The 22,838-nt window shown below is 39.8% G+C and overlaps 4 protein-coding genes across 6 annotated transcripts in view; 1 reads left to right on the plus strand and 3 right to left on the minus strand.

Annotated features, from left to right (window-relative positions):
• LOC145465016 (uncharacterized) overlaps nt 1–22,838 on the minus strand; it is a 286,590-nt gene that overhangs the window by 219,261 nt on the left and 44,491 nt on the right. The window lies entirely within an intron of this gene.
• The window catches only part of LOC145465339 (uncharacterized), a 191,500-nt gene that overhangs the window by 142,737 nt on the left and 25,925 nt on the right, over nt 1–22,838 (minus strand). The window lies entirely within an intron of this gene.
• LOC145465941 (uncharacterized) lies at nt 8,599–10,783 on the minus strand. Its single transcript, XM_081449710.1, has one exon. The coding sequence runs from the start codon at nt 10,528–10,530 to the stop codon at nt 9,943–9,945; it is 588 nt and encodes a 195-aa protein (XP_081305836.1). The 5' UTR covers nt 10,531–10,783; the 3' UTR covers nt 8,599–9,942.
• On the plus strand, nt 18,100–22,397 carry LOC145465542 (uncharacterized). Of its 3 annotated transcripts, none has more exons than XM_081449322.1 (2): nt 18,100–18,535; nt 21,451–22,397. In XM_081449322.1, the coding sequence occupies exon 2, from the start codon at nt 21,512–21,514 to the stop codon at nt 22,025–22,027; it is 516 nt and encodes a 171-aa protein (XP_081305448.1). In that variant the 5' UTR covers nt 18,100–18,535; nt 21,451–21,511; the 3' UTR covers nt 22,028–22,397. The 3 variants fall into 3 exon arrangements, with proteins under 3 accessions (XP_081305448.1, XP_081305447.1, XP_081305446.1); XM_081449321.1 differs by lacking the exon at nt 18,100–18,535 and adding an exon at nt 20,069–20,101; XM_081449320.1 differs by lacking the exon at nt 18,100–18,535 and adding an exon at nt 20,083–20,101 and having other exon boundaries at nt 21,136–22,397.

The raw sequence follows: 22,838 nt of genomic DNA on the forward strand, positions 1-22,838 counted from the left end.
CAAATATCGTTTGAAACTTCCACTGCGTCTCAGTTATTGTTTTTGTACTATGATTGTTTTGTACCGTGATTGTTTTTTTACTATGATTGTTCGTGTACTATGATTGCTTTTGTCATTTTTATAGGGACACACGATTGTATGTCTTCGAAGAGTCAAAACCCATACAATTACAGTTTCATTTATCGTTCGTTAATGCCAAACGAACACCCTTTGCATCGAAAACAAGTTTCACCAGATTTCCCGAGGGTGGAGCCGGTAACAACTGTTCTTCTTGACGCTTGATCTCCGCGCGCTCTTCAGCCTCGCATTGTTTCACATCTCCATCGTCAGCCAGCTTTTGCACTTGCGCGTGAGATGAAAATGCCTTGTCACTTTCGCAAGAATGCGCTGAGCTCTCATCCTGTGGGGACTCTTCCTTAGTCAATATCAATGTACCATCACTGTTGTCTGCCGTCTTTTCTGTCAATTGAATTTTTATAGCATTTTCATAGGTATCTTTTAGATCATGTACAGGAAACACCCTGTAAAAAGTATGCTCTAAAGCGCTGTACCTCTGTAACTTGACTAAAACACCGAGTTTTCTAAGAGAAGATATTCAACGAAGCAGAGCTGAGTTGACTATCACTCATACGAAACGAGGGCCAATCATGTTCTAATTGCTCTAGTATAAATTTACCATGGTCTCATTCTTGCATAAAGAAACGTCAAGTAACGCCTGGAAGAGAGCTATTTTATTGTGTTAATAGTATAAATCTACTAGCGTTCTATCACAAATTCTTGTTCTCTGATTGGCTATGCTACTCACTATCTATTTAACAAATAGATTCCGTGTTGCCGTGCGTCATTTGTTTTATGTAATAACGAAACAAACTACTACATATAAAGCTTTTTTTACTTCAAAATCTTTCAACATAACTCGAAAGCCGGCCTTTGCCCACTTTGGCGAACACCAAAAAAGCCATTTGACGTAATCTATTATCTATACAAAATGAAGCAACCTCATTGGTTGCTATGCGTAGCAAAGAACTGTACGTGATTGGTCCAGGAAAATCAAGCCACTGTCAAACTTGACTTGAACGTCGCTTCTCGTGGAATGAAAACTTACAGCGAAAGCAGAATTGAACTGCGAAATCTACAAATCTTAAAGAAAATGCTGGAAAAGTCAGGTCAGTTTATTGTCATCAGAGCAGCCCTGTGAGCCAAAAAGCTTGGACGTTGCCTTGAATATTGCAACGGAAAACTTGCGGTTGCGGTCAACCTGGAGGCTATTCGATTCGAGTTTTGACTGAAAGGAGCGTCAGTGATGGTGGAAAATTGTGTCCTCTGTGGTTGGTGATTCTCAAATCAGTTTGAAATAGTGTCGGAGACGCCTTTTAGCTGCGATACAGTTGGCCGTGAGCTGTAGTGAGCCATACTTTGCTTCCTGCTGTGCCCTGAAACGGACTGGAACATTCGCATCGGAAAGCAAGGTCATATGTGTTTATTTTAACTGAGTTTAAGAAGTGATGTTTTGATGTTTCATTCCTGACATTAATCAGTGTGTCAACAGTTATTTTGATACTGAGAAAGTTGATTTTTTTGAATAAATTAATCTCATAAACATTTTGTTTATTGGGTTTGTTAAATTCGAGATAAAGCAATGGTTCTCGGCTTACCAAGACCAATTTTGTGCTTTGTTTCAGTAGTCTCGCTCGACTACCGACTGGGAGACTGCTCGAGTATTTTTTCTGAGTCATTTTCAAAAAAGAAACGGCTTTATCTTTCTTCTTCCTTCTTATCGTTGTTCGTACCTGTTCAATGCCTCGACAAGACTTCTTTGTACCTTATCTTTTGCCCAGTCACATAAAATATTACCTAAATTCTCAAAACTTTCCACCATTTTAAAACACAGAGGGAAAAACTTTGTAATGATGACGTCAGTCGTGCGTCTGTCCTCTAATAGATCATAGGCGAGAACCAATCAAAATACGAGAATAACTTGGGTTATTACATAAACTGTGATGCATAGTGAGTAGCGTAGCAGTGTGCCCTTGTTTATAACAAAATGACGGCCGCTCCTTTGTGTTTTCGAAGTGTCTGTGAAGAAGTGTCTGTTTTGAACGACTAGTAGATTTATACTAAAACAATTAGATTATTCGCTCTCGTGATAGCCTCCTATACTGGTTGGGGCTTTTAACCTTGTCATATCTAAAATGAATTATTCGTTTCTTGCATTTAATTGCACGGTTCCGCTAGGATTTTGTACCGAACGCACTCGCCGAGGGTAACCAAAGGCTAATTTAACAGGTCGAAATTATGTATTTACCTACAAAAAACACAAATATCTTAATTTCGTATGCTAAACCACGACTAGGACAAACTAAAATATTGAGTTCTGACTTTTTTAGACCGTTCTAAATCTCAGAAAACTTAGAACATAGTTTTTTTCAAAATTGATTGCATAACGGTCACCCGAGTTGTGGTATCTATAAAACCGATTCAATGTTTTTTTTTTTAACTGATTTGAGACAGAATACATCAAGGTTGTTATCAAATAGAATCGGACCAGAAAAACTAAGAAGGGAATGTTTTTACATACACCGTACCTTCTACAGGGAGCGTTTTGTCCATGGTCTTGGCCCAGATCTTCTTGGCTCAGCTTAAACACAAAGTGTGATGTTTGCGTTGGTTGGAGAGTATCTTCATTATGTAAGGATGTAAGAATATGCCTTGCGCAGCCTTGGTTACGGCGTGCTAAGCGGAAGTTATGAAATGTGACCTTGGGTATATAATAGTTATATAATGTGAGGTTGTTTTTAATTAATTTCCATGGCAATTAATTCTGTTTGTTTTTGTTTTCAGTCAATTTTCCAGTACCAAGAATACAATGTCAGTCAAAGTTTTAAAAATGATTTTTTTCACGTAGCGGTTCCAAAACACCAACATCAACATAAATACGCCTGACCTCTTCTAATGCAAGGTTTTTTAAAAAAATCAGGGGTGGATTTAGCGGGGTGAATTGGGTGGTTAGCCACCCCTCTTTTGAAGAAGCAAATGAAAATTGAAAAGATTGTGAATATTTTGGCAGAATTGGATTGGTACGTCATTGTAATTACGAGTAATTTGTTAAAATAGTTGTGGCATTGGTGGTGTAACAGTTTTCAATTAAGCAGCAATTTTCAAATTGCTACATTTTGGGGATATGCCTCGTTAAATGTGCAACTCCAAGGTGACCAGCCGTACCCCATTCCCCCTTGAAAAATCCTGGATAGGCCCCTGAAAACCATTAACCTATAATAAATATCAAGATTCAGATTTTTCAGATTTTTTCAGATTTTTTATTAATTGCCACTATTTACAGACATATTTCACTATCGCACACTATTACAAAAAATTCATTAATTAAAATAAGACTGGGACAACAGCGTATAACCTGCGGGAAAATTTTAATCTTTCTGTACCTTAAGTTAACCTATTACTAGATACGGACTAGTCATATCTTTAAACAGCTGCCAAGCACTAGAACTCACTACCTTATGATATTCGTGCTGTGGCTGGCTCAAAAGAGTTTTTGAGACGAATCCGGAAAGTAAATTTTAACAGTTGGTAAATCTGTTTATAGCTTACTGCAGTGTAGATATTTTTAAAAGCTTCTTAGTGTTTTGAATTGTCAACTGATTACTTGAGCTTCAGGAGGATTTTAGAGCTGTAATTTTAACTTTTATTGTAATTAGTGACTTTGGAAATTGTACATTACTTACATTTTTTTGGAGCATGCACCGGCGAACTAACGAAAGCTGAGCGTGCTTCCACGCTAAATAAAGTATCTTCGAAAAGTGTGTGTGAAGACATGTACCAAATTAAACGATAATAACGTACGTACGATTTTTTTCAAGCAATAAAATGTAACAGAAAGCAGCAGCAAAGGAATACGCGTACGATAATACAGTACAGGCAAGAGCTCCCAAGACCTTCCTCGTTAAGTTAATTTGGCGCGCCTTGTATTTGTTGATAAATAAAAAATAATGCAGCAAAATGATAAATAAGACTTGTTTTAGACAGCTTGGAACTTTGATGTGAACTATCTTCAGTACTGAATACGTGATCATGGCTTGACTTCGCGAGCGAAGATCATAAAGGGGGGTGGTCCACGTCTACTGCAGGAGCTCTCGCGGCTGCTACATGGTGAGAACAATGCGTGATAATTCGCAAGCGTATGGTCTAGTCGAGTCCAGTTTTATTGTTTATTTAAGTACATTAAATTATTTCTTTAAAAAAGTCAATGATTAACATAATTAAGATCAAGCACGTAAAGCAGCACTTTCTTCTTTTTATCCATTCAATCTTGACTATCGACCATTGTCAGGATTACGTAACAATCGTGTATGTTTGTCGTAAATTAACTTCCATGGCAACCGCAAAATAAATATCAGAGTAATGTTAGGTTTCTGAAAAAACATATTAGTTATGCAACGTTTTCGAGTGGTATACCTTGGATTATTATATAGCTGGAATTAAGTTGAATAATCTAACGCGCGCTCTCATTCGCTGATTTATGCTCACGTGGAGATGGCTAAATGTAAATGTCGGCCAACGACGACAATCAAGCAATTGTCGTCGCTCTTTCACTGACCAGAAGATACTATGATTTGACATTTTCTTTTCATTTCTTTTTATGCTCATTAAAATAAATACTCCAAACATAATCAGCTGACCCACCCACCAAAAAGACTTACGAGGTCCTTATTTTGCGATTCCACATATCCACACACATTACATAACATATATTTCGTACCCTCCCCTCCCCCCCCCCCCCGGTTGGGGCTAGTTTACTTCTTCGACCTGCACTGGAATGTGGGTTGAGAAACTTTGACATGTTCTTGAGTTTAGTTCTATCCTGGGGGTAGAGTAATTCATCTTACCTTATTAATTTACACTAAAACTTCTTCATAACGAAACACTTCGTCTTGAGAAACAAAACTAGATGTTTCCCCTGCGACCATGCAGTAGTTAATTAAAGTATATTATTATACGGACACGACTGTTTTACTGGAAAATTCACCACTCATAAAATTAATTCGAAACCACATCCGGGACTCGGGTGGCGTATTTTCCATATCCTCACTAGTAAAGATATCGATGATTTCACTGATTTCAAATTTGTCTCTTGTCTTCTTGCACGAGCATAGGACGAAAGCTCAAGTTATCTGGGCGCGCTCAAAGGAAAATGCTTTTTTAACTCGCGCTCTATGGGGAGGGGAAGGGTGTTCGTAAATACTCTAGGGAGCCACCTTAAATTGTATTTAAATTCGTTGGTGTATGATCGAAACATGTTCGAGTCTTCCTCGAAAGTCTTCGGCAATCTTATGCAAACTTCGGAAATCTTCGGTAATGTACGGTAATGTTCGTCAATGTTCGTGTGATCTTCGGAAATCTTCGGAAAGTGGTCGGAAATCTTCGGAAAATCGTCAAAAACGCCGTCATCAGTATGTCTATATAATAAAAAGAACATTACACGAAGATATGAATTTTATGTTCTCGTGGCAAGAACGATATCTCACTCGAACATAAAATTCATATCTTCTCGCCACCGCGCAATATCCTCCATATATCCCACAAGTCACTTGTATTTTCTCGGTATTCACACGGGGCTGAAGGCGAGTGTGTCAACCAAGAAAATAAAGTGACTAGTCGGATATCATCAATTAAAATCGTGTACCACGAGAAATCCAAGTAGCATATGAGATACTCAATATCGTATACGTTGCATAGCTTTTTGTACAATGGCCAATACAAACAGTGAAAAAGTTGGGTGTAATAACGTCCAGAATACAACGGCTTTCCTGTATTCTGATTGGCTGTATTTTCTATAGCATAGTATAAATGCTCAAATTAACAAATTGACGTCAGATTTTTATGCGTCTGTCCTCTTATTGATGATAAATTTCGTCATAACATTGTCAAAGTGTGCTGCGGAACCACGAGCCGCAGGCGAGTAGTTCCACAGCCACTTTGACAATGTTATGACGTCAATTTGTTTTTTACAATAACAAGACCCCAAAATGGTCAAAGGCCGGGAATAAATGAGGGGAAAAGATGCAGTAAACTTGCCACAAACAAAGATAAGTAAATTTTATTCAAAATGACGCGAGCTTTGTCAATAGCTTTTCTGGGTTTTTGATTGGCTACTTAAAAAAACATAAAATCTCATTGGTTAAAAAGTTGACAGTTTGGCAGCTGAAAGTTGAACTTGAAAGGTTGCATAAATTAAAAATTTATCTGTCTGTACTCTTTTGATGATAAAAATGAGCCAATCAGCGCGCGAGAGCTTACACAGTTATTGTAAAATGGGCTATAATCACGAGAGGCTGTGCATAAAACAATAATGAAACAATTAAAAAATAATAAATAAAATAATAAAACAATTATAAAACAATAATAAAGATTTTTGATACTCTCGTATCCAGATCTCTGAAGATTCTTTTCGCGCATTCATGGTAGATAAAATACGAGAAAAACAGCGCACTGCAGTCCATGCAACAAAATACATCACGAAGTTAGCAAATGCTGTCAGCAAATTCGTCAGAAAATATAGAGTTAATGTCCTCTGATGTTCTCAGAGCACATAAAGTGTATGAGTGTATATATAGAGTCAGAATATGTCTTATGAAGTGAACTCTAACATTATTATACTCCTGACACTACTATACTCCGGGCTCTGGTCATTTTGTCTTCTATGTAATGCGTCACTATCTGTCCAGTGTAATATCAGTAGTTGAATTTCAATTGTTATGTGATTGTTAAATATGTCATCTTGTGTAAACCAAGTTTAAACCGTCGCGTGGAAGCACGCTTAGAATTCTCCGTAGGAAAAAAGGTGGCGACTGGTTCATTTAACTATAATCCTAAGCGCAAGAAAACTTTACCAACGCTCATAAAACGTACAGAAAAGTTCTAAAACATTCGAACCTAGCATACACTTTGTCGTTAGCGCAGTGACATTTCATTCACTTCTATACTTCATTAGGTGACAGGACTGTCAATGACACATGTTTCTACTAAAGACACCAAAAACTGATATAATTTCCCGCAGATTGACTAAGCCGTCAATCAGATGGGCTCCTGTCTCATGGGTGTGCATAATGTACACGATATATAGGGCCTTTAAGAAATGGTAAGCGTGAAGTGCAGCGTGCAACTATCGAGTTTTATTATATGGAGAAGACTGTTTTACTGGGAACTAAACCACTCGTAGATTCCATACGCCACTTCATCCGGGACCCGAGTGGCGTATTTTCCGTATGTCACCTTTGTGAGTGTGGTATCGTTCAATGACGTCACGATTCCCGCCGTTTGCTTTTGTTGAATTGGTTTCTCCATATAATAAAAAGGACATTACACGTTGGCTCGAAGATATGAATTTTATGTTCTCGTGGCAAGAACAATATCTCACTCGTTCGCTTCGCTCACTCGTGAGATATTGTTCTTGCCACTCGAACATAAAATTCATATCTTCTCGCCACCGTGTAATATCCTATATATATATATATATATATGCACGCGGGAGGTTGCTAAGCACGAAAGAAGCGTAAGAGTCGCACGAGGCTATCGCCTCGTGCGACTCTAGCTTCTTCAGTGTTTAGCAAACCCCCCAAGTGCATATAAAACTCGATAGTTGCACACTGCACGCTTACCATTTCCTTTTATAACATTGAGACTTTTGAGATATATATTGAATATCGTCCGGCTTACATGAAGTCAAAAGCGCGATAAACCGCGCGAAAATGTTCATTCAAAAATATGACAAAGCGACACATCAAAATTTTTCTTGGATCGCGGCGAGTTTATAGTTCGCATTTTCTCGATCTCGGGCAAACAAACAACTTCAAACTGCTCGTTAACCTAAATGTAAAGCTGACAACAAACGAAAATTACATTCGGTAAAAGTGTTTCTCAAAAGTTAGCGGTCAAGCTTAAATTTGGATCAGTTTTCCGAAGAATTGAAAACCAACTGCACACGGTTGAAGCCATGATGGCTTTTGGTTGCTGAGCTCTCTGTCCTTCACGACCTCTTCGACAAAAGAAAAGAACAACATGGCGCCAGACATTTCTTAAAGCGAGAGTGGAGAAGAAAGCGAACAAACACCCCTGGCTTTGAGCTGTTTAAGATGCTCTTATTCAATAGCAGGTTTGTGAGTTTCGTTTTCCTTTCCATTTCGTTTTAAATTGATGAGTTGCGCGTCTAAGGCTGAACTTGAACACATAAATGGTTTATTTCTTTCATTATTTGGTAAAATAAGCTTAAATGAACGGAAGACTGAGGCTTAAAGGAAATTGTCAGAAATGTAAGCGTATATTTTATACACAATGCAGTCGCTCCTTCGAGGGCTAGCTGTTTCTTCAATTTCTAGAGTTTAATTCACGATCGAGCGAGTCGAGCGATCGAGCAAAACTGAAGCCAGGGAACTAAAGTTAAATAATTCATCAGAGGCTATCAATATTTGATAAAACTTCCTTTATTAAGGATCAGAAAAACTATTATCTTTAAAGCTTTTGCAACAGAAGGATTTCGTATGTAAGACTTGAAACAGAAATTTGTTGAAACTCTCATGTACAAGTTTTGCTCGCCGAAAGCATTTAAATGGCTTTCGACGCCAGAAAAGTTTTACAGTGAAAGCTTGTGCTGAATTTTATTGTTTCCAAATCGCTGAAAAATTCTCTCTAAAATGCCCGCTATGCATTACTAACCTCGACAGGTTGATACAGACCAGTTTGTTGTTTTTTTGGTCCGTCTCCGAGTGCTGAGTGCCTTTGTTCAACCAGCCGATTCAACTCCTTCTCGCTTAAATTAGCAAATCTCTTAGGTGGAGGTCCGTCAAAAACACTTGAGCTCGAAATTTTGTAGCTCACAGGAATATTCTTCTCCATATCCGGAAGAATGATTAAATCTTTCCGTATTTTAAGAGAAACAAAAATTGAAATTATGTTTTAAAAAGTGTCAACATCGATGAAAAAATTGCCGAGAAAAAGTACAAATAAACAAACTGACGTGAGCGTGCAACCCACGGGCAAATGGATCGAGCGTATTGGCCAATCAGAGCGCGCGCTTCGCTAAGGCTACGTTATAAATTTAAATAGAGCAGAGTAGCTACACCTGCTGTGATCGGTAAGGATAACCCCTACCTCGACCTTGATTATTCTCGATACCACAAAAACCTCATCCAATAATTGTATATAATCCTGCAACAGTTTTCACGACAAAACGCAAAGGCAACTAAGGCTGGCAGCTAAAGAAGCGGGGACATGGCGACCTAATTACACGTGCACTTGCACGGTCTGTGACCGGACCCTGTACTCTCGTGATACACCACCAAATTCTCAGCAGTTCCACAACAACGAATGTGTCAGCACGGAGAACTTGAAAGTTACTTTTCGAGTTGAAGATTTCTTATGAAGTAAAAGCCTGGTAATCTGGACTAATCTCACAACAACAATGAAGAAATTGCCTATGCCTAGAAAAAAGATGATAAGTTAAGTTTGTAGAAAGAGTCTGAGAAAAACATGATTAGCCAGCGAGACAAGATCCTTGGAGATGTTTGTCGCATTTCGAAAAAAGTCTATGACTGTCACTCAGCTTCCGCGAGTCATGATCTGCAGGTCAGTGGCAGGGGAGGGTTTTGATGTGGTTGCGGGAATTATCTGTTAATTTTCGGCGATTTTCAACTATGTCAGCTAAAATTGAAGCCCATTTCTCAGTCATCACTTAATTTTACACACCAAAGACTTAGCCAATTCTCGGCTATCAGAGTCAGTAAACCCCATGCAGAGTAAATGCCATCGCGGGCGCGGGTGGACGCCCATTCAGTGTACTAAAAGTAGAGGGCTAGAATTAACTGGAAGGGTAAAATGTACTGAAGAGTAAAAACGAGTGCGTATAAAGAATATCTTCTGTTGTTTATGATTTTACGCTTCACTTATTTCACGTTCCGAGAGAACACTTTCATACGATGGTGGACAAGGATTCGCATCCGTCTCCTGTTCTTCATCTGTATAACATGGAGGAGCTACACATTGGGTCTGCGTAGTTGCGTCAATAGTGTCGTCATTCGTGGTTACTTCTTCGTAAGACGGTGGATGGCCAATCATTCTCGTCAAGAGAAAGTTGATTTCTCTTCTTGATGACGATAGGTTACTAGTCTGTGACTCGTCGTTGTTGCTCTGTCGTTCTCGCAGTATTAACTCGATCAACTCAACACTTTGAGTCGTAGAACTTTGAAGTTCGTTTATTCGCATTGCACCTTCCGACGCGTGTGCTCTCCTTTTAAAATAACGCCACCAAAATAAACAGATTGCAGCCATCACTCCGAAAGTACACATTGTATAACCTCCTGTTTTCATTTGCAAACTGTCAGCTGTGACTCCAATAACCACCAATGAAAGTCCGCATAGAATTAACACTGTGATAGCGATGGCCGCCTTCAGCTGACATGAGCTGTGTGTAATAAGCCGTCTGTGATAACCACTGTACCAAACTTCGCTTAATTCGTCCATTTTAAGGCTATGATAATGCCACAACTATTACAGTTATTAAAAGAATTTTCGGCTCAGCTTAAAATGTATTAATTTACATATTTGCCAGGATACATGAAAAGTGCTGTGGCAAACGAATCAAACCGACCGCCAGCAAACACCTCATACACTAAAACAAGTCTGGTACGAGGCCATTAAAAGACGTTACTGTTGCTTGTCGATAGAGATTGCTCGTAGATAAGCTCTCGCTCTCTCTCTCTCTGTCAAGCTTAACTGGGCCTACACTGACACTGAATAAATCATGAATTTGTTTGTCAGAAAAACAGCCTTCGGCGGTCCGCTGATGCGTTTAAATATTAAGATAGATGTCTCTCAGCATGCAGAGTAACAATCATTTTCTTTAACGAGGGTCAGACGATCTTGTTTCCGAAGGAAGAAAATAAGCGAGATCGGGGTGAGACTACCACAGACTACAGTTCATATTACTTATACACATCACGGAGGACACAGCACCGGGTATAGTAAGCTTTCTGAGGAACTCACGCAAACGATTTCTGAGGTATTGATTAGCTACGGAATTAGGACTTAGTGTTGAAATTTACCGAGAGAACTAGTGTAGCTGTCGAGTAGACTTCATCGATTTTAATTTTTATAATTTGCCGGCGTCTCTTTAAGAATACTAACTGAGAGCTGGTTTAAGAGTCTTCGTATTAAACACCTGTGAGGTGTAGGCAGTGTTAGTTAAAAATATCCTCTGATTCATGCCAAAGTTGCCCGAACATTCTAGTTAATAGGCAAAAGTTCTGCTCCTGATCTTGCAACTAAAGATTTCGATGAATTTTACGCATCAAAAATGGAGACGAAACGGGCTCAATTTCAAAATGTCAAATTTAGGCATGTAGTGTCTTTTTTTTTTCATGCAAAATGAAGTTCTGACGATATAACAGAGATCTATTAAGTGGTCCATTGCAATCCCACTGTGACATGTTGTTCCATGTCGCTAGGAGTTTACAAACACTGTAGATGGTTGATAAAAACGCTGTGGACGGTTGATACCGACCTGAAACTTCCGGAATATCAACCTATTGATCCTCTCCTATTTCCACAAGTACATCAATTTGTGGAAGGTGAATGAATAGGCGATAAAGGTAGAGCAAAAGTCAGGTGAGGCAAACACCAACCAAGAAGAACGCATTTGTTGAAACCTCAGAATATTTTTCATTCGCCCAGCGTCTCGGAGACTGAAAATTACTGGTCAAGGGACGGAAATGTTGGGCTGTTGATAATAGCCAAGACCAGGTCACATGCTTTGGCTTTTGATCGTTATTTACTCAAGAGACAGTAAATAGAGATGTATAACTGCAAGGTGCGGTGTAAATAAACAGATGGATTACAGAGTGAATCACAGCTATCTCTGGGGGAGGTCATTGTCAGGGTTTACATCCGAGCATAGCTTTTAATTCTCCCAGATACAAGAGACGTGACCTCCGTTTTCCAAATATTCATACCAGCCAAGTAACGTTGTGTCAAAGCAGTTCCAGTACCATTGCTACTCTCACCGACACAACAGTCAAGTTTGTTTTCACACTGCACTTCACAGTAATTCAACATACACCCGCTGTACCAGGTGCATTTCTGTGTACCACGTGAACAACCTTACGAAATCAGGGGCGCCCATGCAATATGCAACGGATATTGAACTTTCGTGATGTGAAAATTTACTCCACCGTGTTGTTTTCGATCAGACCGATTTGATTAGACCGTAGAATAACTAACCGTGAAAACCACTCAAGCTTTCCTGAGTGTTTCCTTCAAACGTCAAGTATACTGATTCGAACACTTTTTTTACTGTCGAATTCTTAAAGTTGAGCCCCGCCTCACGGCCACCACGTTAATACCGCCATCTTGTTATTACGACCACTTTATTCTGGCCCGCGGACAAAAGCTCAGTCAGTCAGTTTCTTCAATTGAATCTAGTCACCAGTTAATACAGCCAGATGTGAAAAAAAGGGTTGTGATTATTCAAACTTTCTTTGTTAAACTTTTTTGACCAAACTTTTGCTCATTTTCCGGCTCCTAAATGCTTGCGTTACTTGAGGAGATAGTTCGTTAGTTGACTTATGCTTACTACCGCACAGCGTGCAAACCAATATTAACTGACGTGAAGCAAGACTGAAACTGAGATGAACATGAGGTAGAGCCAAATGTCACGAGATGAATGTTCAATCACTGAGAAGAGGGTGTGAAAATCGTGGATGGATAGAGCAGCCTTTGACATAAATTCACGGCGTAAACCAACTGAACTGCACTGCCAAATCTATCATCTTGGATCTTTGAAGCAAGCGTTATATCATTGAAGAGAAAGCATGCATTCCGGTGGTGTCTGTGAAATTCCTGTGTTTAAATCGTGTTATTGTTTCAATTCATTGCTTTGTTTGACGTAGTCACCCATTTGCGGCTATTAACTGATACACGGAAAGCGATAATATAGAAAATGAAACTACTAGAAGTTGAACACGGCTTGCAACTTATTTGTTTTTATTTCGAATATTTGACTCTGTAGCGAGCAAACACAGTTGCAGTAGGTAAGTAAAACGGGTGATGTAGCAGCTCTCGTAAGGTCTCACATGAATGGCTTGCTACCCTTTGCAAGAACAATGAACAAGCAACAGAAACAATGCACCTAGCGCTAAAACAATAACAGCTGCTAATAATGAAGAAAATTACAAGCTTACGAGAGCTGCTACACTTAAAAACAGTCAGTTTAACAATGCTCCCAGGGTCTTCATGGCTCAGTTGCTTAAGCATCGAAATTGTGTTGCGGTTTTCATGGCTGAATTATTTGGTGTAAAGATCACTAGCTTTGATTAGCGTTTTATCCGAACTGAGAAGACGAAAATGCTAAAGAAGAAGGGAAGAATCAGTCTTCTGTGAGTTGCTTCAGCACGTTCCTAGGGTTCGTGTATTACATCCTGTAGGCACACAGCGATTCGCGAGTCTGACAGACTAGATTCTCCAGTTGTTTTCTATTTAGCCACTGGATGACGAGCTCGATGTTTTTATCGGCTGTTATTAGAGTTGGCGAGTAGTGAAGCCCCGAGCCCACTATACCAAAGTGAATGCTGACACTGAGAGCAAGCCTTCTAAATCCACTAACCAATCGATCAAATAAAATACTACTTTTTGTTTGGAAACTTCACGAAAACGCCAAGTTGATGTGAAGTTGAATTTGGTGTAGTCTAACGATCATTGAACTGCTCCAGTGTAGCGAGCCAATCAGATCGATGGCTCGTTTTGTTGATACCAGTCAGTGGGTTATGTTATACTGTCCGCTGATAGGAGACCCAAAGAACACGATTGCTTCTGCGCTCTTCTTAAGGCAAAATTTCTCCTGACTTTTAAAAGCACTTAGTCTATTCGACTTTTTTTTTCGATTCAATCAAGTCGGCTGCCCTGATGGTTCAGTTCACTTTTCAATCCTTCGCTCTTACAGAACTCGGGGAGACTCTCGGAGTATAACGGTTAATAAAGAAAGGGTTTAAGAAATCGTAGTTGACTCACTTCAAATTAATAGAGTCACTTGCGGTTAAAGTTACCCACCAAATTTGTACGTAACTTCCCCACCCCCACCTCGTTCGAATTCCTTCCTCCCTCATAGTAGTTATTTCAGTTCTGTCGGCATTACTAGGTAGAAAGGTTGCAAAGTTGATATAGGCATTGTAGAAAAACAGGATGCCAAACTCTAACCTTGACAGCTGATACATGCCAGTAAATTTGTCCTCACGCTGAGATTCTACTGCCTAATTTTATAGTCAGTCTTAATCGATGTCAACAAACAAGAGCGCCGCCGAACGAGTTTGAATATTGTGCTTCAGGCATGGGGCTTTGCGGTTTTGCGGTGTTGATTGTTTTTCTTATGCGATAATGCGGTGTTTCGTCGACTTTTCTTGCGGTGATTGCGGTGTTTGTTAATTTGCTTGCGGTGTTGCGGTGTTTAGAGCCCTCCTCCTCCTACCCCCCCCCCCCTCGCCGCCCCCATGCCCCCCTCCTTCAGTACGTTGAGCCACTGGGGGTACGTGATCAAAGCAAAGTGAAACACTGAGTACGCGTTCCAGTCATTCTAAACAACGACAAAACAGTGCAACTTGTCTATAGGCTATGTCTCGTTTCGTGCTGGAAGCAACATAAAAACTATAACCGCGTTTCACCTTTTAAGATTGTTCATGTATGATTTACCTATCCAATATCTACGATCATTTCTTATGCAAGAAAACAAGACGGAACTAATCAACCATAGACAGCAACATTAACGATCAAAACATCAACAAAAGGAAAAGTCACTCTAAACGTAATTGATATTTTGTTCTTATTCTCTTAAAGGAACAAGACAAATAATCTCTTCTCTACATCGAGCTGACTTCATTTTAACCCGGCCATCACAGAGCGCAGAGCAACCAAAGATGCACAGGTTAACCAGCAAAGATAAACTCAGCCGACTGCTCCGCTTAACTCCTCTTATTTTTGTCATAGCTGGTTCTGTTTTAATACTATTGGGTAATACTGCTTCGTTAAAAAGCTGCAAGATGGCTGGTCCTGTGGTTGTAGCTGTCGGTGGATTGTTATTACTTTGCATCACGGTCTGGAATCCACACCAAGTGAAGCTTGCTGGAACCACAATTTGCGAAGAGGCTGTGATCGCGGCAGAACAACAAGCCAATAGAACTGCCTCAAGCGCTGGCTCTAACGATCAGCTGGGACCGATTCATGACTTCGAAATCAAAACACCGTCGGAATCGTCTTGGAAAGAAATGGTACCTCCTTCATACGAAGAAGCTGTTGGCAATAATAGAGGTGTAGGAAATTTGCAAACTAGCACTGAAGTTGTACCATGTGATGACAAGGAATCGAGTTTGGTCTACACTTGGCGCACTAAATAAATGATGAATTTGTCTGTCAGGAAAATAGCCTACGGCGGTCCGCTGATGTATTAAAAAAAGATAGATGTCTCTCAGTATGCAGAGTAATAGTCATTTTTTTAACGAGGGTCAGGTGATCTTGTTGTCGAGGGAAGAAAATAAGCCAGATCGCTGTGAAACTATCAAAGACATCACGGAGGACACAGTGCGGGGCATATTAAGCTTTCTGAGGAGCTCGTGCAGGTATTGATTAGCTACGGAATTAGGATCCAGTGTTTAGTTTGACCGAGATCGAGAGAACTAGCCTAACCGATTAGACTTCATAGATTTTAGGTTTTACAATTTGCCGGCGTCTCAGTACAAAACTATTGATCTTCCTGAGATTTTACTTAAATGATGTATAAGAGCAGCTGAAAACTAATATTCATACAAATTTTTGCTCCGAATGGGTTCTTGGTTTTGTGATACACTACCCTTGAATTTCTAAGCTTTTGCGTGACGCGGCATTTACATGACGGCCTAGAGAGCTGTCATGATGGTTTAAAAAATGACTTATTTCGGGGAACTTGGCTATCTGAACAGTTCATGTCTTAGAAAAAATATTATTTTAATGTTTTAGAGTTCCTCGAGAGATAAAATCACGCTTTTGTAGCAAAACTCAGTGACAGATGTTTCTGTTGGTTTCCGGCCGCCATGTTGGTGCCCATACGGATGGGCACCAGCATGGCGTCTCCATACAAATCTCTATAAATTTGGGTAAAAAATTTCTCCGCATATCTCGCATAAGAAAAATTGCTGTGACCAGAATTTTGGCGAGATTCTTTGCATATTTACCTTCTTTCATTTCCCAGATTCTGGACTTTATCTATTGACCGGTTTTGATTTTTATTTTGCTCTGTTTTGAATTGCGTGACACTGAAAACCAGCAATACGGAAATACTGGCACCTGGTATAAGAGTCTTCGCATTAAACGCTTGTGGGGTGTATGCATACAGTAGTATTTAAAAATATGCATTAAGCCGTCGTGTAAAGTTTTCCCGAACATTCTTGTTAATCCGTAAAAATTCTACTCATCATCTCTTGCGACGTATAAAAATGGGGACGAAACGGGCTAAATTTCAAAGTTTCAAAGGCATTTGGTGCCTTTTTTTCAAGAAAAATGATATTCTTTATCGATATAACAGAGAGCTATTAAGTGGTCCATTACAATCCCATTGTGACATGTAGTTCCATATCGCCAGGAGTTTAAAAACACTGTAGATGGTTGATAAGAAACGCCGTAGATGGTTGATACCGATTTGAAACAGCAGGAATTAATCAACCTATTGATCCTCTCCCATTTCCGGCACAAATACATCAATTTGTGAAAGGTGAATGAATAGACTGTAAAGGTAGAGCATAAGTCAGATGAGGTAAACAGCAACCAAGAAGAACGCATTTGTTGAAACCGCAAAATATTTTTTACGTGTTGAGCGTTTCAACAACTAAAAATCAGTGGTCGGTGGGCGGGAATGTTGAGCTGTTACAGTATAAATAAGCCATGACTGCCAGGCCACATGGATTATAAAGTTTGGCTTTTAATCGTTATTTACGCACGAGGCAGTAAATAGAGATCAGTATAACTGCAAGGTACCGTGTAAATATACAAACGGATCTGAGGGCGGTCATTTTCCGGTTTTACGTAAGAGCATAGCTTGCATGTAATGGTCCCAAATACAGGACAATACAGGAAGGAGACCTGACCTCCGTTTCACATATAATCCTACCAGCCAATCAAAGTTGTGTCAAAGCAGTTTCAGTGCCATTGCTATTCTCACCGTCACAACAGTCAAGATTGTTTTCACACCGCACTTCACAGTAACTCAACACGTGCCACTTCACGAGGTGCATTTGTGTGTACCACGTGCTCAACCTTGCGATTTCAGAGGCACTGATGCAATATGCAACGGATATTGAACTGTCGTGATGTTAAAATTTACTGCGCCGTGCTGTTTTGGAAGAGACCGATTTGAATAGACTGTAGAATAAGTTACCGTGAAAACCAGTGGAGCTTTCCTGAGTCTTTCCTTCAAACGTCATGTAGATTCATACAGTTTTTTACCGTCGAAGAGAATTACCATGGAACCCCACCTTACGGCCACCCTTTTAATACGCGGCCGTCTCGTTGTTACGACCACTTTATCACTTTATTCTGCCCCATGTTTGGCCAAAGCAAAAGCTCAGTTACTTATTTTCTTTATTTAAAGAACCCCTCTAAAGTTTAATACGGTTACCTCGTTAATACGGCCATAGTTGAAAAAGGGTTGTTGTTTCAAACTTTCTTCGTTAAAGTGTTTTGACGAAACTTTCAATCATTTTTCATCTCGCAAATGTTAGCGTTTCCTGAGGCGATATTTCGCTAGTTGACATAGGAAAAGACGAATCTATTATGTTGAAAACAAGTTCTTTATGAGACGTATATACGTAAGCTAAGAAACAACCAAACAATCTTAAAGAATGGTCGTGCGGGATCATTCAAGGCAGTGCCTGGTCCAATACTGAGGTAATATTGGACCGGCAATGAGGTAATCTGATTGGTTGATTTTAGTTATTGGCCCTCTGAATTAACTTAGTCGTGTAATAATTATGCTTATTTCCCCAAGGGTACGAACCAATTAACTGACGTGATGCAAAACTGAAACTGAGGTATTCACAAAGAGACCAAAATGCCACGTGAATTATGTTCAATCACTGTTAACAGGGTGTGAAAATCTTGTGTGCTGCGGTCAACTGGGACTGAAGAGTAGTCTTTGACATACCTTCATGAAGTAAAGCAACTGAAAAGTACTGCCAAATCTATGATCTTGAATCTAGCGACAACAGCGGAAGTTAGAGTTGCATCATTCAAGCGAAAGCATGATTCCGGTGGCGTCTGTTAAGTTCCTGTGTCTCAATCGTGTGACTGTTTCAATTCATTGCTTTGTTTGACGTAGCCGCTCATTTGCGGCTATTAAATACGCAGAAAATACTGATGAAGAAAATGAAACTGCCAGAAGCTGAACACGGCTTGCAACTTATTCCTTTTTATTTCGAATATTTGACTCTGTAGCGAGCAAACACAGCCACATTGGGTAAGTAAAACAGTCAGTTTAACAATGCTCCCAGGGTCTTCATGGCCCAGTTAGTAGCTAAAGCATGGAACTTAAGTTGCGGTTTAGTGGCTGAATTATTTGGTGCAAAGATCACTACCTTCGATCCGCATTTTATCCGGTTCAGTTTGGGCGGACTGAGAAGACGAACAAATGTGAACAATAAGAGAAAAATCAGATTTCCATGACAGAGTTGGCTCAGTACGGCTCATGTTGTTCGCTCTTGTAAGCACGCAGCTTATTCAGCAGTGAAATTCTCGAGTCTGACTGATTCGCCCGACCGGCAATTGTTTTAATTTCTGTTCAACAATTGGTTGCTATGGCTGTTGGCTGGCGAGTGGTGAGGCGCCGAGCCTACTACCGTCAAAGTGGATAGCCACTGGGAGCAAGCTTTCTAATTGTTCTAGCATAATGCACTTATCAATCAATCAAATAAAACTTGCATTTTTTTAGAAACTTCATCAAAAAGCAAAGTCGAACTCCATTTCACAAATAATCGTATCAGCCAAGCAAAGTTGTGTCAAAGAAGATCAGTGCCACTTCTACTTTCACCAACACAACGCTTAAGATTGTTTTCACACCGCACTTCACAGTAATTTGACATGCAACACGAGGTGCATTTGTGTGTACCACGTGAACAACCTTACAATTTCAGACGCACCCATGCAATCTGCAACGGATATTGAACTGTCGCGTTATTTACCGCGATGAGAACGATTTTAACAACCGCAGAATAACTAACCGTTAAAACCAGTCAGGCTTTCCTGAGTCTTTACTTCAAACGTCACGTAGATTCGTACACTTTTTTACCGTCGAATTTTTTAAAGTGGAACCCCGTCTTACGGCCACCACGATAATACGGCCATCTCGTTATTTACGACCACTTTATTCAATTCTTGGCATGTTTTTGGCCGCGAGCGAAAGTTCAGTCAGTCATTTTCTTTACTTAAAGAATCCCTTTAATACGGCCCGTTAATACAGCCAGATTTAAAACAAGGGTTGTGATCATTCGAACTTTCTTTGTCAAACTTTTTGACCAAACTTTCGCTCATTTTTCGGCTCGCAAATGATAGCGTTACCTGGGGCGATAGTTCGCTAATTGAATTCTGCTTACTACCGCACGGCGCGCGAACCAATCAATTAACGTGAGGCAACTGAACTGAAACTGAGATAAACACGAAGTACAGACAAAAGCCACGAGTTTAATGTTCAATCACTGTGAAGAGGGTGAGAAAATCTTGGGTGGGAAGATTAGCCTTTGACATACATATAGCTCATGAAGTAAAGCAAGTAAAACGTACTGCCAAATCTATGATCTTACAACTTTGAACTTCCAGCGACAACAGCGGAAGTTTCAGTTGCATCATTTCTGTTCAAGCAAAAGCATGTATTCCGGTGACGTCTGTTAAGTTTCTGTGTCTCAATCGTGTTATTGTTATTATTTCAATTCATTGCCGTGTTTGACGTAGCCGCCCATTTGCGTGGCTATTTAACACCCGGAAAAAAGTGAATATTTGACTCTGTAACAAACCAACACAGTTAGAGCTGGTAAGTATAACAGTCAAGTTTATTTAACAATGCTCCCAGGGTCTTTATGGCCCAGTTAGTAGAAACATCATGGTTCAGTTCACTTTCATGGAACTTGTGTCTAGGTTCTCATGGCTGAATTAGTTGGTGCAAAGAACACTAGGTTTGATTAGCGTTTTATCCGGTTCTGTTTGCGCGGAGTGAGAAGACGAACATGGTGAACAATAAGGGAAAAGTCGGTTCTCTATACTACGGCTCATATATTAGCTCTTGCAGATACGCAGTATATGCAATTATAAAATTAGCGAGTCTGACTGATTCTCCCGTGAACGTTTTCTATTTAACAATTGGACGACGAGTTCGAAGTTTCTATCGGCCGTTAGTTGGCGAGTGCTGAAGCCTTGAGCCTAATATTTCAACGTGGATAGACACCAAGGGCGAAACCGTCTGATAATTGTTCCAGCCGAACCCACTAATCAATCTTTTAAATAAAACTTAGTTTTCGTTTAGAAACTTCACGAAAAAGCGAAGTTGATGTCAAGTCGGACTTGCTGCAGTCTATCGATCGTTGAACAGCGCCAGCGCAGCCAATCAGATAGCACGTTTAACTGATAGTTACAGTCAGTGGGTTATGCTGTCCACTGATAGAAGACCCATAGAACACGGTTGCTTCGGCGTTTTATTCAAAAGGGAAATATAACTTGATTTTAAACTTAAAATAATCCATAAAATAATAGGTTTTGGACTGCGATCTCTAGTGTTCAAAGCTACTGATCAAATTTGTCACTTCTCCACCCCGCCAAGTTCCTTCCTTCCTTCATCGTCTCCTTTACTTGAACTTTCTCAAACATAGTTATTTCAGTTCTCTCATTATCTACGTTACAAGTTTTTGCGCATACGAATTGTAGAAAAACAATATGCTAAAATCTGACCCTGACAGTTGATGAATGAGTAAATTTGTCCTCAGGCTGAGATTCCACTCTGCCTAATTAAGTTCTTAATGGAGTGACGTCAACAAACGAGCGCCTAACGAGCAGTTGAATTTTGTGCTTCAGGAGGTTGTGCCACCGTGATCAAAGCAAAGTAAAATACGGAGTATCCGTCCCAGCCATTCCTGAAAACGACGAGACAGTGCAAAGTATCTATACTCTCTGCCTCAAATTGTGCCGGAAGCAACATAAAACCATAACCGCGTTTCAAGTTTTAAGACTGTTTATGTATAAAACCTATCCAATATCTACGATCATCTCTTATGCATGACAGCTAGACGGGACTAATTAACCATAAACGTCAGCAATAACGATCAAAACATCAACAAAAGGAAAAACACCTCTAAACGTAATTGACATTCTGCTCTTCTTTTCTCGAAGGAACACGACAAATAATCTCTTCTCTCCATCGAGCTGACCGGTCATCACAGAGAAACGAAAGATGCACAGGTTAACCAGTAGAGACAAACTCAGCCGGCTGCTCCGCTTAACTCCTCTTATTTTTGTCATAGCTGGTTCTGTTTTAATAATAGTGGGTAACACTGCTTCCTTAAAAAGCTGTAAAATTGCTGGTCCTGTGATCGTAGCTGTCGGCGGATTGCTACTACTTTTCATTACAATCTGGAGTTCACGCCAAGACAAGCTCGTTGAAAACACAATTTGCGAAGAGGCTGTGATCGCAGCAGAACGCTACGCCAATAGAACTGCCTTAAGCGCTGGCTCTAACGATCAGCTGGGACCGATTCATCACTTCGAAGTCAAAACACCGTCGGAATCATCTTGCAAAGAAATGGTACCTCCTTCATACGAAGAAGCGGTTGACAATAATAACGTTATAGGAAATTTGCAAGCAAGCATTGAAGTTGTACCACGTGACGCGAAGGAATCGAGTTTGGACAACACGACTTCTGCACCACCGTCTTGCGAAGAAAGTCAAGAAAATGCGAAGACCGCTTGATAATTCCACTTAATGGTTCTTATAAATTTACTGTGAATAAATTACTCTTTCTTGGAAATGAAAAACGTGTGGGCCAGGACTGAAAAGGAGAGGGCACATTGTATAAGGAAGTATTTGGCTCTGTTTATATCACAAGAAAATGTGACAAACTTGCAGACAAAGTAAATTTTAAGTCTTTGGCAGAACATTGGCAGACTCAGGAATTGGTTATAATGGAGAAATTATAGCACTCTAGGATTTCTGTTTGTTGACGGCTAAATAGGTTTAAGACCGGTGTAGCTGCATACTCTACATCCAAGATTATAGCATCTAACTGATTTAAACGGAAAGAAAATATTCACGGGAAGATAGTTAACGATGCATGTCGTAGGCCCGTTCACATTGATTGGTGTATAAAAGCAATACATGTATTTAATTTAAACATAAAATATAATAAACTGTAATCAGTATTGACTTATCTTCAACTGAATTCGTCGCAAAATTAAATATTGTTAACAAGGTCATTCATGGAATTCAGTTATGGCACGGAAGAACAGAAATTGCGTCCGTAAACCCTTCAGGGAAATTTAGATTTATTTGCGTTTTTAATTTTTGAGACAAATTTAGTAAAGTTACGATGTAGCGATAGCAGCTCGATTGTTCCCACTTACTTGCTGAACACTGAGGTTATTAGATGGCAATATTTTTGTTCTTGTTCATCACTTCATATGGATGGGATGGATGTAATAGCTAAGAATTGAATTGCTCAGTAGTTTTAACTGGCAGCTCAGTGAGATCTGAATTCGGCGAAAGTTACTGGAAGCTGAAAAAT

This window comes from Orbicella franksi, chromosome 13 (assembly GCF_964199315.1).
Source record: "Orbicella franksi chromosome 13, jaOrbFran1.1, whole genome shotgun sequence".
NCBI classification, from domain to species: Eukaryota; Metazoa; Cnidaria; class Anthozoa; order Scleractinia; family Merulinidae; genus Orbicella; species Orbicella franksi.